This window comes from Primulina tabacum, chromosome 10, assembly GCF_025594145.1.
Source record: "Primulina tabacum isolate GXHZ01 chromosome 10, ASM2559414v2, whole genome shotgun sequence".
Lineage (NCBI taxonomy): Eukaryota > Viridiplantae > Streptophyta > Magnoliopsida > Lamiales > Gesneriaceae > Primulina > Primulina tabacum.
This window is the reverse complement of record NC_134559.1, coordinates 1,496,861-1,518,248: the sequence shown is the minus strand read 5'-3', so window position 1 is coordinate 1,518,248 and position 21,388 is coordinate 1,496,861. Positions and strand designations below refer to the sequence as shown.

The window sequence follows — 21,388 nt, the reverse complement described above, 5'->3', positions numbered from 1 at the left end:
TTTACTTTCTCAATTAATACTAATATGGTCGTCTGTTTAGATATACACTATAGTCTAGAGGCATTTCTGATTTGCTTTTTGAGTTTCAGGGAAGTAGAATAGGAACTCCTGATGGTGCCGGAGTTGGATGAAAGATATTATTCCGTCTTAGTGCATGTTTCATTGATAGTTGGAGAATTAATTACTTTTAAATATTTTTATGGTTAAGATTTCAAAAAATAGTCTGTCATCTTAATTTTCACGTCAAACTTTGCAAAATTATGGATTTTACATTTTAAATATCGTTATTCATATGCTAATTGCTAACTCAGAGTAATTTCAGTATGTTTATTGTTTTTTACAGATCAAATATGTGATGTTCCTATTTCATTGACTTGTAAAAGAAAACTTTTTGTTTCGTTAATTTGTTTTGATCACACCAGTATTGCAGTAATATGGACAAATAATATAAACTAGCTAGTAATCTTTTCGCGTGCATCAATACTTTTAATTCAATTTGAAAGATGGTATTATAACTAGTAAATAATAAATAATAAATAAATTAAAATATTAAAGATTGGGTATTTTTGTTCAATTATTTAAGTAATCAAGGTGGTTATTCTAAAAGATTCAGTTGTTATTATGTAGTAAATATAGATAGGTATACGTGTTTAAACGTTTAATGGTTATTTGGTTGTTTTTCATTATTAAAGTATTCATGATTTGAATTTCAGTTTGTTTATAATACAATTTTTGGCAAGAATCGTGAATATATTTGTTCAGCTACCAGTTGAAATATATTAATAAAATGTGTCTACGAAAATACTATGCATTTGTGATCATAATCAATAAACACACAAAAAAAAAATATTAAACCAACATTGATCAATAAATGAAATCAAGATTATAATTTATTGAAAATAAATCAAATATCAAGCACAATATTGTTTGTCTTTTATCGTGGTCTTTGTTTATAAAAATCTACTTCATAAATTCAAAACAAAACAAAACAAAAAATCGTGTTTAAATTCATTGAAAAAAATATTATAAAAAATAATTAAAAGAAATCTCATTGGTTTTAATGTGTCTTAGTTGTGAATCTTGAAATCTTCTCTCTCCAAGTTTTTAAGCCCTAGCTGTCACGCCCAAGGGAACGAAGTTGATATACTGCATGACGTGTAGTTCTCTGCATACCGCCCCTCTAAAACTCTCCGCGTAAAGAACATTCTTCTTCTTAAAATCTAAAACCAAGAGAAATAATAATAATTTTGTTTTAACTTTGTAAACTTATCTTCAAAATTAAGTTTTTTTCGTCTTTTGATCAGACCACCATATAAAATTTATTTAAATAACCACAAAATAAGAAGTAAATATATCACAAATAAGTACGACGAACTAAAATCCCTAAAATATCGATAGGATTCGGACTTATCACCTCCATCGATCTTATTTTTTGCGTTTTAGTGACTATTTGTTACGAAAATGTCATCTCCGTACAATTGATGTACATCTATTGGATTGTTTATTTACGAAAACGCCATTTTTTAAAATTGTTTTTCTATCTTATATTTCTAAAATAAGGCTTCTGAATTTTATATTTTACCATTTAACTTTTTCCTTTTTTTGGTTTTCTGTTACCGGGAAATAATGGAGGGTATAAGCATGTACGCATACACCTGAATACTTAGTTCATCACAAGCTCTGCTCTGGAGGATTCAGGATCTGTTGGCTTCACGTAATGCAGTTCTTGATAGTAGCTTTAAGTGGCCCAGATAAGACTAGGAAGATTGACTATATCCGCTATGTTGTTTACATCTTGATTGGAGTTAGGGGACCGAGGGCCGATGCAGCTGATAGAATTCTGTGACCAGAAGTATATGCTGAAACTTGACAATGAGAACCTCCTGATTGAGCACGTTACTAAAGGCATCATGTGTCTTGACCATGTGTATTATGCCCAACGGTTTGTCTATCATACTCTTTAAGATATAGAGCTACTGGTGGAAAAATAATCAGTGAGAAGGGTGTCGCGACACAATTGTCAGTCACTGCAAGTTAGAACCAAAATTGAGGCCTTCAATGGCTAATGTGGTTGGCATGTTAGAGGGCTGGATGCCTTTAGGCAACTAACATACTACAGAGTAATAGAAAAGATGATAATGAGTAACGAAATTCCATGACTTTCGTTGAACAAAACCCAATCCGTGAATATAAGGACGTACTGAACCGAAATTGTACTGATGTAACTCTTCTATAAACACTGGAACATGCCGTATCAATAGTTCTGCCTGTAAGAGAAACATGGATTTAATCATCAGTGTCCACTTTAAACGTACGGTGGAGAAGTTAATTTGTAATTTGCAATGAAGTACTCAAAAGGCTTATGAATGATCCACCTAAACCTATAATGTCTGGCAGTGGTTTCAACATATGATAAAGCTAACAGCAGCTCTCCGCACCATACACACACCTACTGTGTCGGATATAGACGTGTTTTCGGGCAATTATACAAAAGAGCACAAGAGTAAGGGACCAGGAATGAAAGTCATATACAAATACTCCTGCCACCTGTTAGAATTACCTTCGTATAAGTTAACTAGTCCACATTTTTTAATTTGCATGTAGAACCAAAATTGAGGCCTGAGCTGATGTGGTTGGCATGTTAGAAGGCGGGATGCCTTTAGGCAAGCCAAGGATGGAGTGTCTGAGCTTTCTGAGGAGATATGACCCCGTAGAGCAGAATGAGTTAAGGTAACAAATGTCGGCAAAGGTGGGAGGGGGGGACCAGTCAATACATGTATTAAAAACGTGGGTTGGCTGCAGGCAAATTTGAAGAGGAATTGTTTTACGCGTATAAAACGCGTGTTTACACTGACAGGAGGCTCTATAAATAGAGCTCCCCTTTGCATTCTGAAATCATCCATTCTTCGAGTTTTCTCTCATTCTTATAAGCATTTGAGTGCTTAGTTCTATAATATTTGTGAGGTGTTTTGTTCTCCAGTATTAAGAGAGTGTATGTTCTCTTTAGAAACACAGTGAGTGAGTTGTACACCACAAAATATTATAGTGGAATTCTTTTCATCTTGCCCGTGGTTTTTACCCTAATAATTTTTAGGGGTTTTCCACGTAAATCTCGGTGTCCAGTTTATTCTTTATTTTCGGGTTTTATTATCTCAAATTCCGCACGTGGGACCAACAAGTGGTATCAGAGCCTTGGTTTAAAATTTCTTAAAATTCTGAGTATGCTCTGTGGTTGCAGCCTAGACTGATCTTCCACATCAGAAAAGATTTTTTGAGATTTTTATTTAAGGCGAGATTATTTTGTCCGGTCTACTAAAATTGTTGTTGACATAATGGCGGAAAGACACGAGATATCAAAATTCAATGGAAGCAATTTTATGCTGTGAAAAATAAAGATACAAGCAGTTTTAAGAAAGGAGAATTGCTTGGCGGCTATTGGAGATAGACCCTTGGAAGTTACGGATGATGAAAAGTGGAATGAGATGAATGATAATGTTGTTGCCAATTTACACTTGGCTATAGCAGACGAAGTTTTGTCAAGTATCTCTGAGATAAAAACAGCCAAAGTTATCTGGGATACTCTGACAAAGATGTACGAGGTCAAGTCGCTACATAACATGATTTTCCTAAAGAGAAGGCTTTATACTCTTCGGATGGCGGAATCCTCATCGATGACCGACCATATCAATACACTAAATACTCTATTTGCCCAACTCACTTCCATGGGGCATAAAATAGGGGAAAATGAACGTGCGGAGCTTATACTTCAAAGTCTACCGGATTCATATGATCAACTTATCATCAACATTACCAACAATATTCTTATGGGCTTTCTAAGATTCGACGATGTCTAAACTGCGGTTCTCGGAGAAGAAAGTCGGCGCAAGAATAAGGAAGATAGGTTGGTATCCTCGAAGCAGGCAGAGGCGTTACCGATGATAAGAGGAAGATTTATGGACCGTGACTCCAGTGGGAGCCAAAGACGAGGTAGATCAAAGTCAAGAAGTAAGAAGAAAAATATTTACTGCTTTAAATGTGGCGGTAAGGGCACTTCAAGAAAGAGTGTACGAGTATTGATAAAAGTTCTCAAGAAAATGTGGCCAGTACTTCAGGCAGTGGTGAAATATAATTCAGCGAAGCAGCAACTGTTTCAGAAGGCAGACACAAATTTTGTGATATATGGATTATGGATTCAGGAACGACGTGGCACATGACGTCTCGGAGAGAATGGTTTGATCATTATGAACCAGTCTCAGGAGGATCTGTATTAATGAGAAATGATCATGCCTTGAAATCGCTGGGGTCGGTACTATCAAAATTAAAATGTTTGATGGCACCATTCGCACCATACAGGAGGTACGACATGTGAAAGGACTGACGAAAAATCTTTTGTCCTTGGGGCAATTGGATGACATCGGGTGCAAAACTCGGATCGAGAACGGGATCATGAAAATTGTGAAAGGAGCGCTTGTGGTTATGAAGGCGGAAAAAAGTTGGTGCAAATCTGTATGTACTTTTGGGAGAAACACACAAAGAGACAGAACTAGCTAGTTGCATCAATTGGTTCAGGAGAAGAATTAACAGTGTTATGGCATAGAAAGCTCGGGCATATGTTAGAACAGGGTTTGAAAATTCTCTCAGAACGGAAGCTGCTGCCGGGACTTACAAAAGTGTCACTACCCTTTTGTGAGCATTGTGCTACCAGTAAACAACACAGATTAAAGTTTGACACTTCTACTGCCAGAAGCAAAAGCATATTGGAGTTGATTCATTCGGATGTTTGGCAAGCACCGGTTGTATCCCTAGGAGGAGCGAGATACTTTGTCTCGTTCATTGACGATTTCTCTAGGAGATGTTGGGTGTATCCAATCAAGAAGAAATCAGATGTTTTCCAGATCTTCAAAGATTTCAAAGCGCGAGTTGAACTTGATTCTGAAAAGAAAATCAAGTGTATGAGGACTGACAATGGTGGAGAATATACCAGTGACGAGTTTGATGCATATTCTCAACATGAGGGCATCAAGAGACAATTCACGACGGCTTACACACCTCAACAGAATGAAGTGGCGGGGCGGATGAACAGAACCTTGTTGGACAGAATAAGAGCTATGTTGAGGACTGCGGGTTTAGAAAAATCATTTTGGGCGGAAGCAGTCAAAACCGCTTGTTATATTATCAATCGTTCTCCTTTAGTGGCAATTGATCTGAAGACTCCGATAGAGATGTGGACCGGGAAGCCGACAGATTATTTTCATTTGCATACATTTGGAAGTCCGGTGTACGTTCTGTACAATGAGCAAGAAAGATCGAAGTTGGTTTCGAAATCCAAAAAATGTATCTTCTTAGGTTATGCTGATGGAGTAAAGGGGTTTCGCTTGTGGGATCCTACTGTTCACAAGCTTGTCATCAGCAGAGATGTTATCTTCGAGGAAGATAAAGTAAAGGGAGACAAAGGCACACCGAATTCAGAAACTACTATTTTTCAGGTGAAAAATAATACAGACGAAGGTCAAATTTCTTGTGAAGCAGTACCAGAGCACGAAGAACAAGAACATGTTGAGTCTGAAGTTTCCAATGTGAGACAGTCAACTCGAGACAGAAGACCACCAGGTTGGCTTTCAGATTATGTCACTGAAAGCAACATTGCATATTGTCTATTATCAGAGGATGGTGAGCCATCGAGTTTCCACGAGGCTCCTCAAAGCTCGGATGTATCCTTATGGATGATAACAATGCAAGAAGAGTTGGAGGCATTAGGCAGGAATAAAACTTGGGATCTTGTTACACTACCACAAGGGAGGAAAGCCATTGAAAACAGATGGGTCTATAAGATCAAGCGTGATGGCAATAACCAAGTGGAGCGGTATCGTGCTAGATTGGTTGTAAAAAGGTATGCTCAGAAAGAAGGCATCGACTTCAATGAGATATTTTCTCCTGTGGTTCGACTTACAACAGTCAGAGTGGTGTTGGCATTGTGTGCGGTGTTTGACCTACATCTAGAACAGCTAGATGTGAAAACATCATTTCTTCATGGAGATCTTGAAGAAGAAATCTATATGCTCCAGCCAGAAGGTTTTGCGAAAATAGGCAAAGAGAACTTGGTTTGCAGGTTGAAGAAATCTCTGTACGGTCTCAAACAGGCGCCGAGGTGTTGGTACAAGAGATTTGATTCCTATATCATGAGCCTTGGATACAACAGACTGGGTGCAGACCCTTGTACGTATTTCAAGAGGTCTGGTGATAATTATATCATTTTGCTGTTGTATGTGAACGAAATGTTGGTAGCAGGCCCCAACAAAGATCAGGTCCAAGGATTGAAGGCACATTTGGCTAGGGAATTCGATATGAAGAACTTGGGACCAGCAAACAAGATTCTAGGGATGCAAGTTCACCGAGACAGAAGTAACAGAAAGATTTGGCTTTCCCAGAAAAATTATTTGAAGAAAGTCTTGCAACGCTTCAATATGCAAGAGAGTAAGCCAATATCGACCTCTCTTCCTGTTAACTTCAAGTTATCCTCCGAGATATGTCTTAGCAGTGAAGCAGAGAGGATAAAGATGTCTCGAGTACCATATGCATCAGCAGTGAGAAGTTTGATGTTCGCCATGATCTGTACAAGACCGGACATTGCTCAAGCAGTGGGAACAGTTAGTAGGTATATGGCGAATCCTGGACGAGAGAATTGGAGCACTGTTAAGAGGATCCTTAGATACATTAAGGGTACCTCGAATGCTGTATTATGTTATGGAGGATCAGATTTTACACTCAGGGGCTTATGTCGATTCAGATTATGCAGGTGATCCTGATAAGAGAAATCTACTACTGGTTATGTGTTTACACTTGCAGGGGGAGCTGTAAGCTGTGTTTCAAAACTGCAGACAGTTGTGGCGTTATCTACAACAGAGGCAGAATATATGGCAGCTACTCAAGCTTGCAAGGAGGTAATATGGATTAAAAGGTTATTGGAGGAGATTGGGCACAAACAAGAGAATGTTCATTTGTTTTGTGACAGTCAGAGTGCCTTGTACATCGCAAGGAATCCAGCCTTTCATTCCAGGACTAAACACATTGGAGTACAATTTCACTTTGTGCGTGAAGTAGTAGAAGAAGGAAGTGTGGATATGCAGAAGATCCATACGAAGGACAACATAGCTGATTTTCTGACCAAGCCAGTGAACATTGATAAGTTTGAGTGGTGTAGATCCTCAAGTGGTCTAGCGGAAACGTAAGCAGCAGGAAATGGCAAGATTGAAAGGATGCATGGAGATGTGTTTGATTCTCAATCAAATCTCCAAGTGGGAGAAATGTCGGCAAAGGTGGGAGGGGGGGACCAGTCAATACATGTATTAAAAACGTGGGTTGGTTGCAGGCAAATTTGAAGAGGAATTGTTTTACGCGTATAAAACGCGTGTTCACACTGACAGGAGGCTCTATAAATAGAGCCCCCCTTCATTCTGAAATCATCCCTTCTTCGAGTTTTCTCCCATTCTTATAAGCATTTGAGTGTTTAGTTCTATAATATTTGTGAGGTGTTTTGTTCTCCTGTATTAAGAGATTGTGTGTTCTCTTTGGAAACACAGTGAGTGAGTTGTACAACACAAAATATTATAGTGGAATTCTTTTCATCTTGCCCGTGGTTTTTACCCTAATAATTTTTAGGAGTTTTCCACGTAAATCTCGGTGTCCAGTTTATTCTTTATTTTCGGGTTTTATTATCTCAAATTCCGCACGTGAGACCAACAACAAAGACTACCCAATAATCCTACTCCTACGGTCTACCCATGGCAAGCCAAGGATAGAGTGTGTGAGCTTTCTGAGGAGATATGACACCGTTGAGCAGAATGAGTTAAGGTAACAAAGACCATTGCAATAATCCTACTCCTACCCATGTAAATCTTTATCTTGTCACAGCAAGTCTCGGGTCCTAGGTAAAGTTGATTTTTAAAGTGTTTTTATATCCATATACCCACATATCAACTTGCATGCTGGGATCCAATATATTGGAAGTCTTTTAAGTAAGTAATCAGGCATTGGATTCAAACATTATGATCATATGCAGCGGCTTATTTCTTGTATCATCACCAGCCTTGTTCTTCCCCACTTGGCTGCAGAAACCTACGGAACACCATCTAACTGAAGTTGACAATTAACATACTACAGAGTAATAGAAAAGATACAGGATTTTTGTGTTCACCTCTCATATATTTAATGTATTTAGCACGATCTGTGTTATCGTGTGGAAATTATATTATAACATGTAAGTGTCAAACACATTATTAAATACATGAAAGGTAAATGCAAAAAACAATTAATCAAGATTTAACTATAGATCGTATAAAAGAGTGATTTCTAGTTAATTAAACGAAATTTGTAGGTACGTTCTAGCTACAAATTTAAGCATTCCAATGAGATTTTGACTCCTTTAATTAATATTCCCACTCACAAAATTTTTTAGATTTGTCATTCAGTTAAAAAAAAAAAAAACCTATATAATCACTCATTTTCCACAAAAAAGTAACAGTGACTGACTTACTCAAAAAATATAAATAAGTGAATAAATTGTAGCTGTTACCATAACTTAAATAAAAGAAAAGAAAAGAGAAGTGGCTTTTGGAGGAAGCAGCACAGCAGGTTCTCTCTAGGTTTGAATGGACTGGCCAGGTCGACAAATTGTGGAACATTGAACAGTCAATCTTGTTTTTCTTGTCTGGAGAAGATGAATTTCCTACTTTCAGTCTTGGTTAAGTGAATCTACTAGCCATCTATATCGACCTCTCTCTCTTTTGTTTAGGTATATACATATAGAAATATATTTTGAGAAATATTGAAATTTCGTATATTTATGAAATAGGTAGAAATATATATTTTATTACATATAGATAGATATATATCCGTAACATCATTATATTAGGTTATCTCAAAAACTCGAAACTCTTTTTTTTTTTTAATTTTGTGCGAATCACAAATACTACATAGTAAAATAATTTAATTATGGTTTTACTTTGCCATAACAATATTTAATTGTTGTTTTCAAAAATTTTGATTTTAAGCCAAAATATAATATTTAGGAAATAAGTTTTTGAAAACTAATCCTAAACTTTTTTGTTTAAAAAATGGTCCTCCCTAAAAAAATGAAATCGCGGTTCATCAAATTAATTTGCTCTTTTTCACAAGAGTGTGGTGAGGGTGACGAAAGCGATGACCACACGTGAGATTTCCCATCCACGTGGAATTCTATGATTAGAGAGTCAACTTCTATTTCTTGTCTGCGGTCAACCTCATTAATATCATTACACTTTGGATAATAAAACAATTAAATTTATTTATTTTTAATAATATCATAAAATAGGATTAAAAACAAATTCAAGTAACTTAAAAAATAAAATTATTCCCAATTTTTTTAAAATAAAATCACATTAAGAAATCTACGTGCGGAATATGATAAATAGATAAGGTTGAAAAAAAAAGATATAATAAGCTCTAATTTTTAAGAATTATTATTATTATTATTATTATTATTATTATTACAGTATAGAATATAGTGAATATAGGTATTTCATTCGATTTGATCTAGATTTTGATAATAATGATGTCACACCCAAAACTAGTAAAATTAAAATGTTTGACCATTTACTCATTTATAATAATAAAAGAAATAAATAAATGCCATTAATTAATTATTAATAGTATAATGGAACAGATGAAATGTCCCCCACGTGCACCAAGACTCGCAGTCAGCTGCACCGCCGCCCACCCACGTCAAAAGCCAGCGGTTGCGTGATATTGGCGTATATATATACAACCAGCAAGATGGTTCCTCTTTCTTTCCTTCCAAACTAATTGCGCGTAGCAAAATAGTAGAATTCTTTTTTAAAAAAACGCAGAATTCCCGAGTGTGAATGAAGGGTGGTGATCAGGAGTTGATTCTGCCGGCGGGATTCAGGTTCCATCCGACCGACGAGGAGCTGGTGGTGCATTACCTCTGCCGCAAGTGCTCTGACCAGAAAATTGATGTTCACATCATTGCTGAGATTGATCTGTATAAGTTCGATCCATGGGACCTTCCTGGTATCTATTTCTTTATTTTCGTTCCTAGTTTTTTACAGACACACGGACACGGGCACACTTCCTTAATTTGTTGCTTCGAGTAATTCACGAGAATGTTGAATGGTTAACTTGAAATGCTCCAAGTTTATCACTTGTTATCCAGATTGAGTCCAATGGGATTTGAGGTAAATTAAGATGGTATTTGAAAGTTGGCCGTAATATGTTCTTCATTTTCTTGCATCTCTGGTTAGTGGGTAGTCGAATTTGATTTGACCAAAACCGACCTGGAGAACCAAACTAGTTTGGTGGTTGAGTTTTATAAATATCGGGTAAAGAAGTTCGATTTTTTATTATTAATAACTGTTCTTCAAAAATTATTGATGGAACTTGGAACAGATATTTTTTCCCTGATGTTTGGTATCTCTGATCATGGCTTGTTTAGATTGCTTTGTATGATAAATGTGTTTATTCGTTCAAGTTTCTAAAGTTCGGTTCCGTTGGTTTGGTACGTATATCTTAGCTGGCCATCTATAAAATCTAACTAATATATAGGAAAGTAATGCTTACATTAAATGCTTTATGTCAGGTATGGCACTGTATGGTGAAAAAGAATGGTACTTCTTTTCTCCAAGAGATCGAAAGTACCCGAATGGTTCACGGCCCAACCGGACAGCCGGATCCGGTTACTGGAAGGCAACTGGAGCTGATAAGGCGGTTGGGAAGCCTACAACACTCGGGATAAAGAAGGCTTTGGTGTTTTATGTCGGAAAAGCTCCAAAGGGTATCAAGACTAATTGGATTATGCATGAATATCGTCTAGCTAACGTGGACAGATCTGCTGGAAAGAGAAACAACTTGAGGGTACTATTGCTAACTCGTGCATCTTGATTTTTTTTTTCGCCAGTTAGGTTATAATTAATTTGGACAAAATTTTCATATGTGATCTCCAAACTTGATTTCACAATTTTCTTCTGATGTGTGCACTTGATGCAGCTTGATGATTGGGTATTATGTCGAATATACAACAAAAGAGGAATTCTTGAAAAGCATTACAAAATGGATCATATGGCAATGAATTTAGCTGACACTGATTTTCCAAAGGCAAAGATTGATGCAACAATATATAACCTAATGCAGGCGCCTATGTCCTTGCCATTACAAAAGATGAATAAGTATTTACCCAAGGTTCAGACGTATTCGAGCAGCTCAGAGCATGCATCGTCACCCGAGTTTACGTGCGAGAAAGAGGTTCAAAGGGTGTCTCATGGTAGTGAATTTGAAAATTCCGTTGATCTACAACACACTTACTTTGGTGGTTTTCAAGATGATGATCCTTTTGGCTCCCAGATGCAGTATAATAACCAATTCTCTACGTTTCAAGACATTTATCCTTAGTTCCAATGGCCCTCTCAAATATTTTTATTCTAGAAAAGATTATTGTATAGTTTAAGTTACATAAAACTACGAAAGGAGAAAGGGCAGGACAACAGAAAAATCTCTGTAACTATGCAATGGGTGATATTTAGTACTTGGAACTAGTAAAAAAATTAGCTACCAAATTTGATTCACTTGGTTGTTGCGATGGTATCATGGTAACATAGCTTGATGATATATGCGGGCTATAGTCTCTCTTAGACCATAAGAGATGCTACTTGTATAGCACATATAGTTTGGATATGTAGGTTTCTCATAGTTTTTACCTTCAAGGCTTCAATGATATATGAGCACTACAACAAAAATGGCTTTTCGTAGCGCGCAAATTCTCTTTCCGCAGCGCACATTGCACGCTGCAAAGTTGCAAGCTGTTGAAAGTTCAAGATTATCCGCGGCGTACATTTTCCGCAGCGTGCTAGTAATATGCATGCCGTAAATAATACTATTGACGGCGTGCGATTAATGTACGCCGTTAATGTCTAAACACGATTTTTTTTAAAAAAAATGATTTACTTTTAACAACGCACATAAACATGCACGCTGTTAATAATACTATTAACGGCGTGCCTTTATTGTGTGCTGCAAAAATTGCATAGGTTATTAACAGCTCACATATAACTGCACGCTGTCGTTTATATAATTTATTAACAGCACACATAAATGCATGCTGCGGATATCCGCAGCGTGCTTTTAATGCACGCAGTTATTTCTGTCAAGTGCAACAATATTAACAGCGCACATATGGGTGCACACCGTTAAAAGTAGTATTCGCAGCGTGCTTTTAATGCACGTTGTTGATGACGTGCCGCGGAAAATCATTTTTTTTTTTAGTGGAGATACTTTGAGCATTTCTAGATGGTCCGAGTTGAGAATTATGATCGCGAAAATGCCGGAATGGTGATAGGAAATCGACTAGGTTTCGCACGATGTTATGAAGGGATACCAGATCGGTTAAAACTTCACTCAACAAGTAGGAAATTTTTCAATAGTTTGTTCTTTGATACATGTTTGTTTGTTTGGCATGAAACGTTCTTTCACAGAAGAATGTAATATTATAAATTCCAATATCCATATGTTTCGTGTAGCTTCTTCTCTTTTAAGATTGTCTTGATGCTTTAATTGGGTCTTAAAATGTCTTTTTTTTTTTTTTTTAAAAAACGAGGACATTCGTGAAGTTGTTGAAAATAAAGATAAAATAATTTGCAAGATCAAATTTCTGATTTCACCCGACAAATATTTAGAGACTAATAATTATTTGTATGTAGTATGATGATATTACTGACGTCATACATTTGAGTATTTGCAAAGGTAATTTGTATAATCACCCTTTTATTTGTTGCATATAATAAGGATTCTTTATTATTATTAAAGCATACAATAGCTTCTTCTCTTTTAAGATTCTTCATCTGATTTTGTCACGACAATTTATTAACCGGCTCAAAGTTTGTCTATCATCCCTAACTAAAATCAATCTGCTTGTTCATCATGCTCGAGATAATGGAAAAATGATAACTGTGCACTTTTTTTTTAGAGAATGGACAATGTTTATCCATAAATTAGTATTTAAAATGTTGGAGTTGGTCAGATATTAGACAATAAAAACCACTCAGGATCAAGATAATGAAATAAATGGAAAAATAAATTACATATGTTCATGTATTGTTTGAAATGGAAATACAAAAACAAATTGTATGCATTAATAAATATTCAGAGTTTATTCACTGTAAATCTACACGCTCCCCGTCAAGAAGAAACAAAAAACTCTTGTGCTATGAGAATTTCTACACTTGCAAAATAATAAGAATACACAAAATATTTATTCACAATTGTTTTTTTATTCATAAATTTTGTGGACCTGAAAAGTCGTTGGCAACTATAAAAGTCGCATTTTACTGGATGGTGTGTTGTGTTGACACCGGTGGATTGGAGCACAGCGAGGGCCTCTAATTAACGTAGGAACTGAATATACCAACCTGAAGACACTTGATTTCAACCATTTAAATATAAAGAATAATATAAATTAAAAATTTCTGCCGCGGCTCTTTGGAAGGGGAGAGTGTTAGGGCATCCCCTGAATGACTGCCCTAATTCCCCGTATAATTTTTGTAATTGTAGATGACTCGGTGATTGATTGAAAAGGAAATATATCAGGAAGAAATGAGTGGTCAGATGGGTCCTCCGCCGCCCAGACGCAGCAGTACGGTTCAAAGACGCAATTCATCAACCGTCAGGAAGTCGTCGGCTCCACCTTCCGAGAACGGAGCCGCTGCTGCTAATGGGTTTCACGCCAAGCCTACTTCCCCTACTCAATCGTAAGTTTCCGTGATTTATTTTATTTGTATCAAATTTCTCGTTACTAAAAATTCTTTTTTATATCATATTTAATAATTAAGTTCAATTTTGGAATTATGGGTCTTGGGAGAAAGAGATTGAATCTTGAAGCTGAAATATTCTGAGTCAGGAACTCGAACAAGCTGAAATATTCTGGGTTCCTGAAATATTCTGAGTCAGTAACTGCTTGCCACGTTAATTGAAAATTTCAGAAGCAGAAAATTTAAATGTACATGTGGGTTTGGAATTTATGATGTAGATCATCTTGTGATCGGCCAGGTGTGTTTTGAGAGTGATATATATGGAAATAACATTTTTTGGTAAGTAGTTTGTTCCTATGGAGCTCCTTCTGATACCAAGTCTTGACATAATTATCTATCTATGTTCCATGTCCCACTATGGTCTCATAATGAGTTATGAAGTGGCTAATTGGCTTGACAATTTCTCCAATGTAGAAAGCTATGTTTTTGGATTTGGGCTCTCTCTTTCGCTAATGGCCTAAGTTCATATACTTGTTCAGAGAGTTGACATGGCAGAAGGGGTGGCAACCTGTGAAAGCTACTATCGTGTAACTGTCTGTAGTATGGTCTGTCTCGACATTTGCTTCACTATAAAAAGTGGAGTGCTCAATAGGTTTGAGAGGTTCTTCCACAGTTCCACTTAAAAGTCTAGTCTTTTGGGTTTGGACTTTCTCTTGGACTTATGGCCCAAATCCCAATATTTGTGCTCTTGTTATGGTGGAAAGGGTTTCCACCAGGTGACTGTCGGTAATGTTACACGCCCCGTATTGGCACTACAACAAAATGTTGAATGACTAATAAGTATGAAGAGATCTCACCTAGAATGGTAGTCGTTGGGGGTTCGGCTTGTCTCTTGCACTCATATTCTGTCATTATCAATGCAGATTATTTCAGTTTCTCCTTTGGTTTATTTTTAGTATTTCGTTGGTTTAAATTTTTATCAGTGTATCATATGGAAGTGAAACATTTCAACCAGCAGATGACCATCTCATTATATTTTTAACGTGGAGTGGTTTCCCCCCTCGTTTACTTCTATGTTTGAATGTATATTCTGACTCCATTTTTTGTTTTCTCCCTGTCTATGCACTATGCTGACATCATATTTTTCGTTGTATAGTAGCTCTGTCGGGGAAAGGACAGTGAAGAAACTAAGGCTCTCTAAGGCACTTACAATTCCTGAAGGGACCACTGTATCAGATGCCTGTAGGAGGATGGCAGCTCGGCGCGTTGATGCTGTCTTGCTAACTGATGCTAATGCACTGCTTTCAGGAATTGTAACTGATAAGGTATTATTGTGGGTGTGTAACTGGCTGACAATCCATGATTACAGTAAATGGGTTTGGTTTCAAATTATTGATTTTTTCCTGAAGGAGATGGAAGAAGGTGCATTATAAGTCAATGTTTCTGAATAGGCTTATCGCAGTGAACACCTTATCTGTCATGGAACTAATGATCTCCAATTCTAGGAAAATGTAACATATAACATTACTGTCTATGATTTTTTATATACTAATTCAGGTCTTGTGTGAATAGGACATTGCAATCAGAGTCATAGCTGAGGAGTTGAGGCCAGAGCAAACAATAATTTCGAAAGTGATGACAAGGAACCCAATATTTGTGAATTCAGATTCATTGGCTATTGAGGCTCTTCAGAAGATGGTTCAAGGTTTCTTCTTCTAAGTCTTTTTTTCCTTGTTGTAATACTTACTGAACAAGCCTTTTAAAATTGGTTGATTTTAAGAAAGTGAGTTTGAAAAAATCTACATGTTATTGACATCGTATGGATTTAATACAGTCGAAAGAATTGGCAACTTTACAGAAAGATAATGGTATACTATGGCGAAGCTTATGGTGACAGGGTAAAGTCAACCTTATTCTGGACTTAGAAAATTGCTACTATGGAATAAAAATATGGGACATGTAGATTGATCACCAGATAAAAACAAGCTATTTAAACATGTGGCAATGGTTCTGCTCCTTGACCTTGGGTGGTTGTCTTGCTTTATGACCTCAAACGTTAATGGTACCTGTGTAATCATTTTTTAAAATATTTTATCTTCCTAGATTATAATTTTCTGCGAAATGTCGATTATAAGTGTTTATATGCTACAACTTTATTTCCATTTTATCCCAACAAGATATGTCAAAAAAATTACTCTTAGCGTAATATTCATGTGCTTAGGTTTTATGTTTCTGATAACTTGCTGCACTAATCTCATTTTGAACATGCACCTTTACTTATAAGTACAGTGTTAATTTTTCCTGGTATTCTTTTACCTACAATAGGTAAATTCCGGCACCTCCCTGTTGTTGAGAATGGAGAAGTTATAGCTCTTTTAGACATCACAAAATGTCTTTATGATGCCATATCGAGAATGGAGAAGGCCGCAGAGCAGGGAAGTGCCATTGCAGCAGCAGTTGAAGGAGTTGAACGTCAGTTCGGGAGCAATTTCTCTGGTAAGTTTGTATTTCTGTGGCTATTGTGTAAAATAACGGTTCTATAAAAGGGATAGTTTCTGTAAAAAAAATTACAAGGTTTGTTTATCAGCTAATTCAATTTCCACTGTAGCTGTTTTTTTTATTTGGTTCTTCTGTATTTCAGCACCATCAGCTTTTGTAGAAACTCTCAGGGAAAGCATGTTCAAACCTTCTTTATCAGCTATCATTTCCGATAATTCTAGGTACAACGGAACTTGCTAGCCTATTCCTTTAGATGGAAAGTTGTCTTATTGTCTGCATTTAAAAATTTACCATGTAATCGATCACATATTCAGGGTTGCAATAATATCTCCATCAGATCCTGTTTATGTTGCTGCTAAAATGATGCGTGAGTTACGAGTCAATTCGGTGGTTGTCATGACAGGAAATAAGATCCAGGGGATATTAACGTATGACTTTTGTCCAAAACATCTTTCTTTTACTTTATATATATATATATAAATAATATGTATATATACGTATATTCATGTAGTGGAGTCTGAATTGATCTGTGCTTTTTATCCTTGCTCATGGCTATTATTTGGATATTGTTGCAGTTCAAAGGATGTACTCATGCGAGTTGTGGCCCAAAATCTCTCTCCCGAGTTGACTTTAGTGGAAAAGGTTTGGATCTGTTTCTTTCTTGTTTTAGGCTTTTGTCTGTGCTGTATATTGTGGTGGAGAACACTTCTGTGTGATAACAGACTAAAAATCGAATGACCTAGTGGACTGTGTTGCCGAACTTTTACTCCACGGTTGTTTGGATGTAGATGTTTCTGCTGACTTATCTTTTTCCAATGCTGACTTCTCTTTTTCCAATGCTACTTCTCTTTGTCTAGGTAATGACACAGAACCCAGAATGTGTAACACTGGAGTCAACAATCCTTGAAGCATTGCACATAATGCATGATGGGAAATTTTTACATTTGCCTGTTCTGGATAAAGGTGATCGTATTATCATCCTTTTCTATTCTAAGCAAAATGATCTGATTTCAAGCTTAGAGTTTTTAATACTTCTTATATTTGGGGAGGGCGGCAGACGGAGGTATTGCTGCCTGCATGGATGTTTTGCAGATAACTCAGGCAGCAATTTCTATGGTAAAGTTATTTTATCCTTTGAGCTGTTTTAAGGCCCGTGCACAATATATTGCTTTTTACCTTTTGATATTTTCTTACTTGTGATGAAAACTATGAGTTTTCACCTTCATGTTTGGTATATTTGTGGAATTTAACGGGGTTCATTATGTTTAGAACAGTTTAAACTTTTTATTGCCAACTGTCACTAACTTACTTCATGTCTTCCATTTCTTAAATGCGATCTTGATTTTTTTCAATGAATACAATCTGTTGTTGAGTTTTGGTAACTTGAGATGATTCTTCCAGTTGTGGAAGTAGATGGCCATTTTAGCACAAGTATAAAGAGTTGATGATATTATTAACTTGTTTTTAGTTCTTTGAATTTTAATGGCAAATTTTTTATGTAAGGCTGTCTATATACTTCTTACACTCATTGAGGTTACATAAATAAGATATTTCTATGCTTTTGTCTGTTTTTTGTGTTTTTGTAGGACACATTTATTGGATGATAAAAAATGACATTAATCAGCGTTTCTTTTGTTTGTATTAACTTTTTATGAGAAATTTTTACATCATGAATGACTGCAATCTTGTATTTATATTCTTCTGCCTTTTGCTTTAGAGAGTCATTATGATATAGAAGTATAATTTTTTTTGTGAAAGTGAGTACATATTATTTTACTGAGGCATTTCTTCCGGATAAAATGTTCTTGAAATATGTTTTATTTATATGAATAAGAATCAGCATTTAATAAAATGGGAACAGAATAGAATTTAATTGAACATGGTAGTGATGATTTTTTCAGAGAGTTTAGAGAATTGAGAAGGTTAAATATTTCTATGAAGGTTGAAAGTAGCTCTGATGTTGCCAATGATGTAGCAAATACAGTGATGCAAAAGTTCTGGGATTCAGCACTAAATCTAGAGCCCCCAGATGATTATGACACTCACAGGTTGTCCTTCACCTTTCTATTGAGAACATAATTAATGATCTATAGATATGACTGTTCCCCTTGCATGCTTTGCTGTACAGTGAGATGTCAATGTCCCAATACATGGCATCAGAAGGAACCGAACACACAAAGGCTACATACCCATCTCTCGGTTTTGGGAGTTCATTTTCTTTCAAATTTGTGGACCATAAAGGACGTGTGCATCGATTTAATTTTGGTGAGTTAGACTTTATTGGCGGCATAGGTTAGATGAAACTGAACACCTCATGATTCTTACTCTGTCATATGATTGTATATCTTTTACTTGGTATTGTAGTCCATTTCTTGTATAAACCCAAAATTATTTTTCAAAATCAGTTTTTAAAGCCGGACTGTTAGTACTACAACAGCAGCATCAAGTGTTGGTGGTGCATTGAGATTTTGGTTTTGTGAAACAAACGAAGCAAGAAAATGAAGAAAAATATATATAACATTTCGAAGTTGCTGTTCAACAAGAACTCGCATTGTTCTCTTCTCTATGAGTAGGCTGATGTGGTTTAAATGTCTAGCTGTTGAATATTTTTTTTTTACAGTAGGCAGGGGGCTCGAATTTTTGGTTGCAGTCTTTTTGTTATCAAGTTTAATGAACAAAGTCATCCCTTTTGATGTTCCATGTTCTGATTCCCTCTCCCATTCAGGCTTTGAGAATTTATCTGAGCTTGTTTCTGCTGTTATGCAAAGGCTGGGTGCATCAAACGATCAGATTTTCTCTCAACTTTTGGTGAGTAAAAAGAATTGAAGAATTTTGGTAAATTTTCATGTTAAACCAATTAAGACCTTTTAATTTATTTTCCTAATTCTGTTTAGTATGAAGATGACGAAGGAGATAAAGTCCTGCTCATGACAGACTCAGATCTTGTCAGTGCTGTTAGCCATGCAAGATCAGTGGGACTAAAGGTGTGAGAATGATTTTTTTACCCACCACATCTTTCAAGGACATCTGTTGTTTTGATCTTCTTGATTGAGGAAAAGATTTAGAATATCTGCATAGTAAGAATCTTGTATAAATTTTGGTGGTTCTACACAGTCACTATTGGGTCCTGTTACTTCTGATGGTAGTTTTAGACATCTTTAACAGAGTCAACGCCAAAAAAATCTCTCTCTTCATGCCTGGCACCTTTAGATCTTATTAGACTATTCAGCAATCTCATTCTTATAACCAGATCTCTTGTGGCCTCAAATTATTTTTTCAAACTTTGATTCTCAAGTCATTATTCACTTTGCCTGAACTAATAAATTTTTCCCAACGTTTTCTTGAGAAGAATTAGCTTTCTTACCTTTTATATCCTATGAATCACCGCAATTATAAATGACTATCAACAAAGTTATTGTGATCTCCAAGTTTTTCATGAATGTGCTTTTATATCTACTTCTTAGAATCATAAAATTATATAATTTGTGCATCCAAGAAGCATGCTTCTTCTCCTGAACCATAATAATTTTAGTTTATACTGTTTATGATGTACGATAAACACAATCTGATTTAAAGAGATGAGGGCTTAGAATGTGGTCAGTGATGTATATACTGAAGATTTAGAATGGACCACATTTTTGTGTGTCGCGCTTCCCTCGCCTGTTAGTGGCTGGTAAAGCTTGGCAAATTGCACTGATATTCATTGTTATATGTTTCCTAGGTTTCAGTGGGATTATATTAATTTCTGATAATTTTGGTTGTATTTATGTCAGTGTCCATAACTTGCCTCTTTTTTTTCAACCAGGTTTTAAGATTACATCTGGATTACTATGATGCAAGTCAAGTAACGAGGAAGGTGTCGTCTGAATCAGAGACTCCACAGAGAATTGGATTGATCTCTCTCACCACTGGGATATTCGCAGGGGCAGTTGTTTTAACAAGCATAGGAGTTTTGGTCTATCTGAAACGTACTAAGATATGATGTCATGGAAAGGATGACAGCCCTCGGGGATATGCAAAGCCATTGTAAGTGGAACTATACAATGGATTACACAAATTTGGTATATATTTGAAGGTGCTAGTTACAACTTACAGCAGATCAAGAAAAGGGCAAAAGAGAAAGGTCGAAAATGGTAAAAAGAACAACTTGCAAGCCATCGTTTTTGTGTTCCTATGTTCGTAAGAAATATCATTGAAAGTCCAGGTGCTCTGGTCTATGTATTAGCTGCTGCATATCGATGCACTCGAGATGTTTCATCTGATGTTTTACCACTCACACACGCATGAGCAATATGTCTTGAAGTTAAATTTAAAAATGATATTGTATATATTATTATACATAATGCACGAAGGAAGAGGTGCAACATATATTTATATGGCATTAGTCTGTGAAACTAATCTTATTTTTGAGTTTGAATTGTACTTGCCGGAGTGCTATATTACTGAATATCTTTTACGCTGCTGACAGGTGACGGAAATGGGCTAAAACCGAAGCTTGTTAAAAACCTTCTCCTTTATTCATTTTTTTTTTTTTTTTTGGTTGAATAAAAATGCATTTTGTTGATGTGGACACTTATTAAAATTAAGGCATGTTGTTAGTATTTGCTATGGTCAAATAATGATAAAAAGAACTTTCGGGAAATGATGTAATGAATGAGGCTTTAAATTAAAAACGTTTTTTCTTCCAAAAAAAAAAAACAAATTTAAAAATGCTTTCAAATTAAAATGGAGGATGTAATTTATTAAGTTTCTCTCTATCCGCCAAAAAAAAAAAAAAAAAAAAAAACTAAAAATGTTCTGGATTATAAATGGACATTGAGTTTAAATTTGGATGTAATTTAATAGTGTATAAAAGTGGAAGACGCGAGAGTAATAATTTGAAATACCAAGAACGATATGATTTGAAGTTGAGGAATAAGTGTCAGATTATTTGCAACAATGAATTAAAAAGTAATTTGAAATCGAAATGGAGTCTGTGATTTAATTAAACCGATCTGAAAAATATATATATTATATATTTTTATAGAATTAGAGTATATTAGGCCATAGTGTAGTGGTGCATTTAGCGAAATTCCTTTAAAAAATAATAACTACTA

The 21,388-nt window shown here is 35.8% G+C and overlaps 2 protein-coding genes across 4 annotated transcripts; both read left to right on the top strand.

Annotated features, from left to right (window-relative positions):
* The first annotated feature begins 9,781 nt into the window (after nucleotides 1-9,781).
* On the top strand, nucleotides 9,782-11,615 carry LOC142506199 (NAC transcription factor 32-like). Its single transcript, XM_075619379.1, has 3 exons — nucleotides 9,782-10,068; nucleotides 10,634-10,908; nucleotides 11,041-11,615. Exons 1-3 carry the CDS (start codon nucleotides 9,900-9,902, stop codon nucleotides 11,440-11,442), a joined length of 846 nt encoding a protein of 281 aa, XP_075475494.1. The 5' UTR covers nucleotides 9,782-9,899; the 3' UTR covers nucleotides 11,443-11,615.
* A 1,849-nt stretch (nucleotides 11,616-13,464) lies between these two features.
* LOC142504821 (CBS domain-containing protein CBSCBSPB3-like) lies at nucleotides 13,465-20,714 on the top strand. Of its 3 annotated transcripts, none has more exons than XM_075617643.1 (14): nucleotides 13,469-13,793; nucleotides 14,953-15,118; nucleotides 15,366-15,498; nucleotides 16,119-16,289; nucleotides 16,435-16,513; nucleotides 16,607-16,720; nucleotides 16,868-16,934; nucleotides 17,150-17,255; nucleotides 17,350-17,408; nucleotides 18,234-18,340; nucleotides 18,421-18,557; nucleotides 19,018-19,100; nucleotides 19,187-19,276; nucleotides 20,098-20,714. In XM_075617643.1, exons 1-14 carry the CDS (start codon nucleotides 13,639-13,641, stop codon nucleotides 20,272-20,274), a joined length of 1,644 nt encoding a protein of 547 aa, XP_075473758.1. In that variant the 5' UTR covers nucleotides 13,469-13,638; the 3' UTR covers nucleotides 20,275-20,714. The 3 variants fall into 3 exon arrangements, with proteins under 3 accessions (XP_075473759.1, XP_075473758.1, XP_075473757.1); XM_075617642.1 differs by having other exon boundaries at nucleotides 14,950-15,118; XM_075617644.1 differs by lacking the exons at nucleotides 19,018-19,100; nucleotides 19,187-19,276; nucleotides 20,098-20,714 and adding an exon at nucleotides 18,698-18,967 and having other exon boundaries at nucleotides 13,465-13,793; nucleotides 14,950-15,118.
* The last annotated feature ends 674 nt before the right edge of the window (nucleotides 20,715-21,388 follow it).

Coding starts and splice junctions, on each gene's coding strand:
- LOC142506199 (XM_075619379.1), top strand. CDS start 9,900: ATGAAGGGTGGTGATCAGGAGTTGATTCTGCCGGCGGGATTCAGGTTC. Junction 10,069..10,633: donor CGATCCATGGGACCTTCCTG/GTATCTATTTCT, acceptor GCTTTATGTCAG/GTATGGCACTGTATGGTGAA. Junction 10,909..11,040: donor GAAAGAGAAACAACTTGAGG/GTACTATTGCTA, acceptor CACTTGATGCAG/CTTGATGATTGGGTATTATG.
- LOC142504821 (XM_075617642.1), top strand. CDS start 13,639: ATGAGTGGTCAGATGGGTCCTCCGCCGCCCAGACGCAGCAGTACGGTT. Junction 18,558..19,017: donor TGTGCATCGATTTAATTTTG/GTGAGTTAGACT, acceptor TCTCCCATTCAG/GCTTTGAGAATTTATCTGAG. Junction 19,277..20,097: donor CAAGATCAGTGGGACTAAAG/GTGTGAGAATGA, acceptor TTTTTCAACCAG/GTTTTAAGATTACATCTGGA.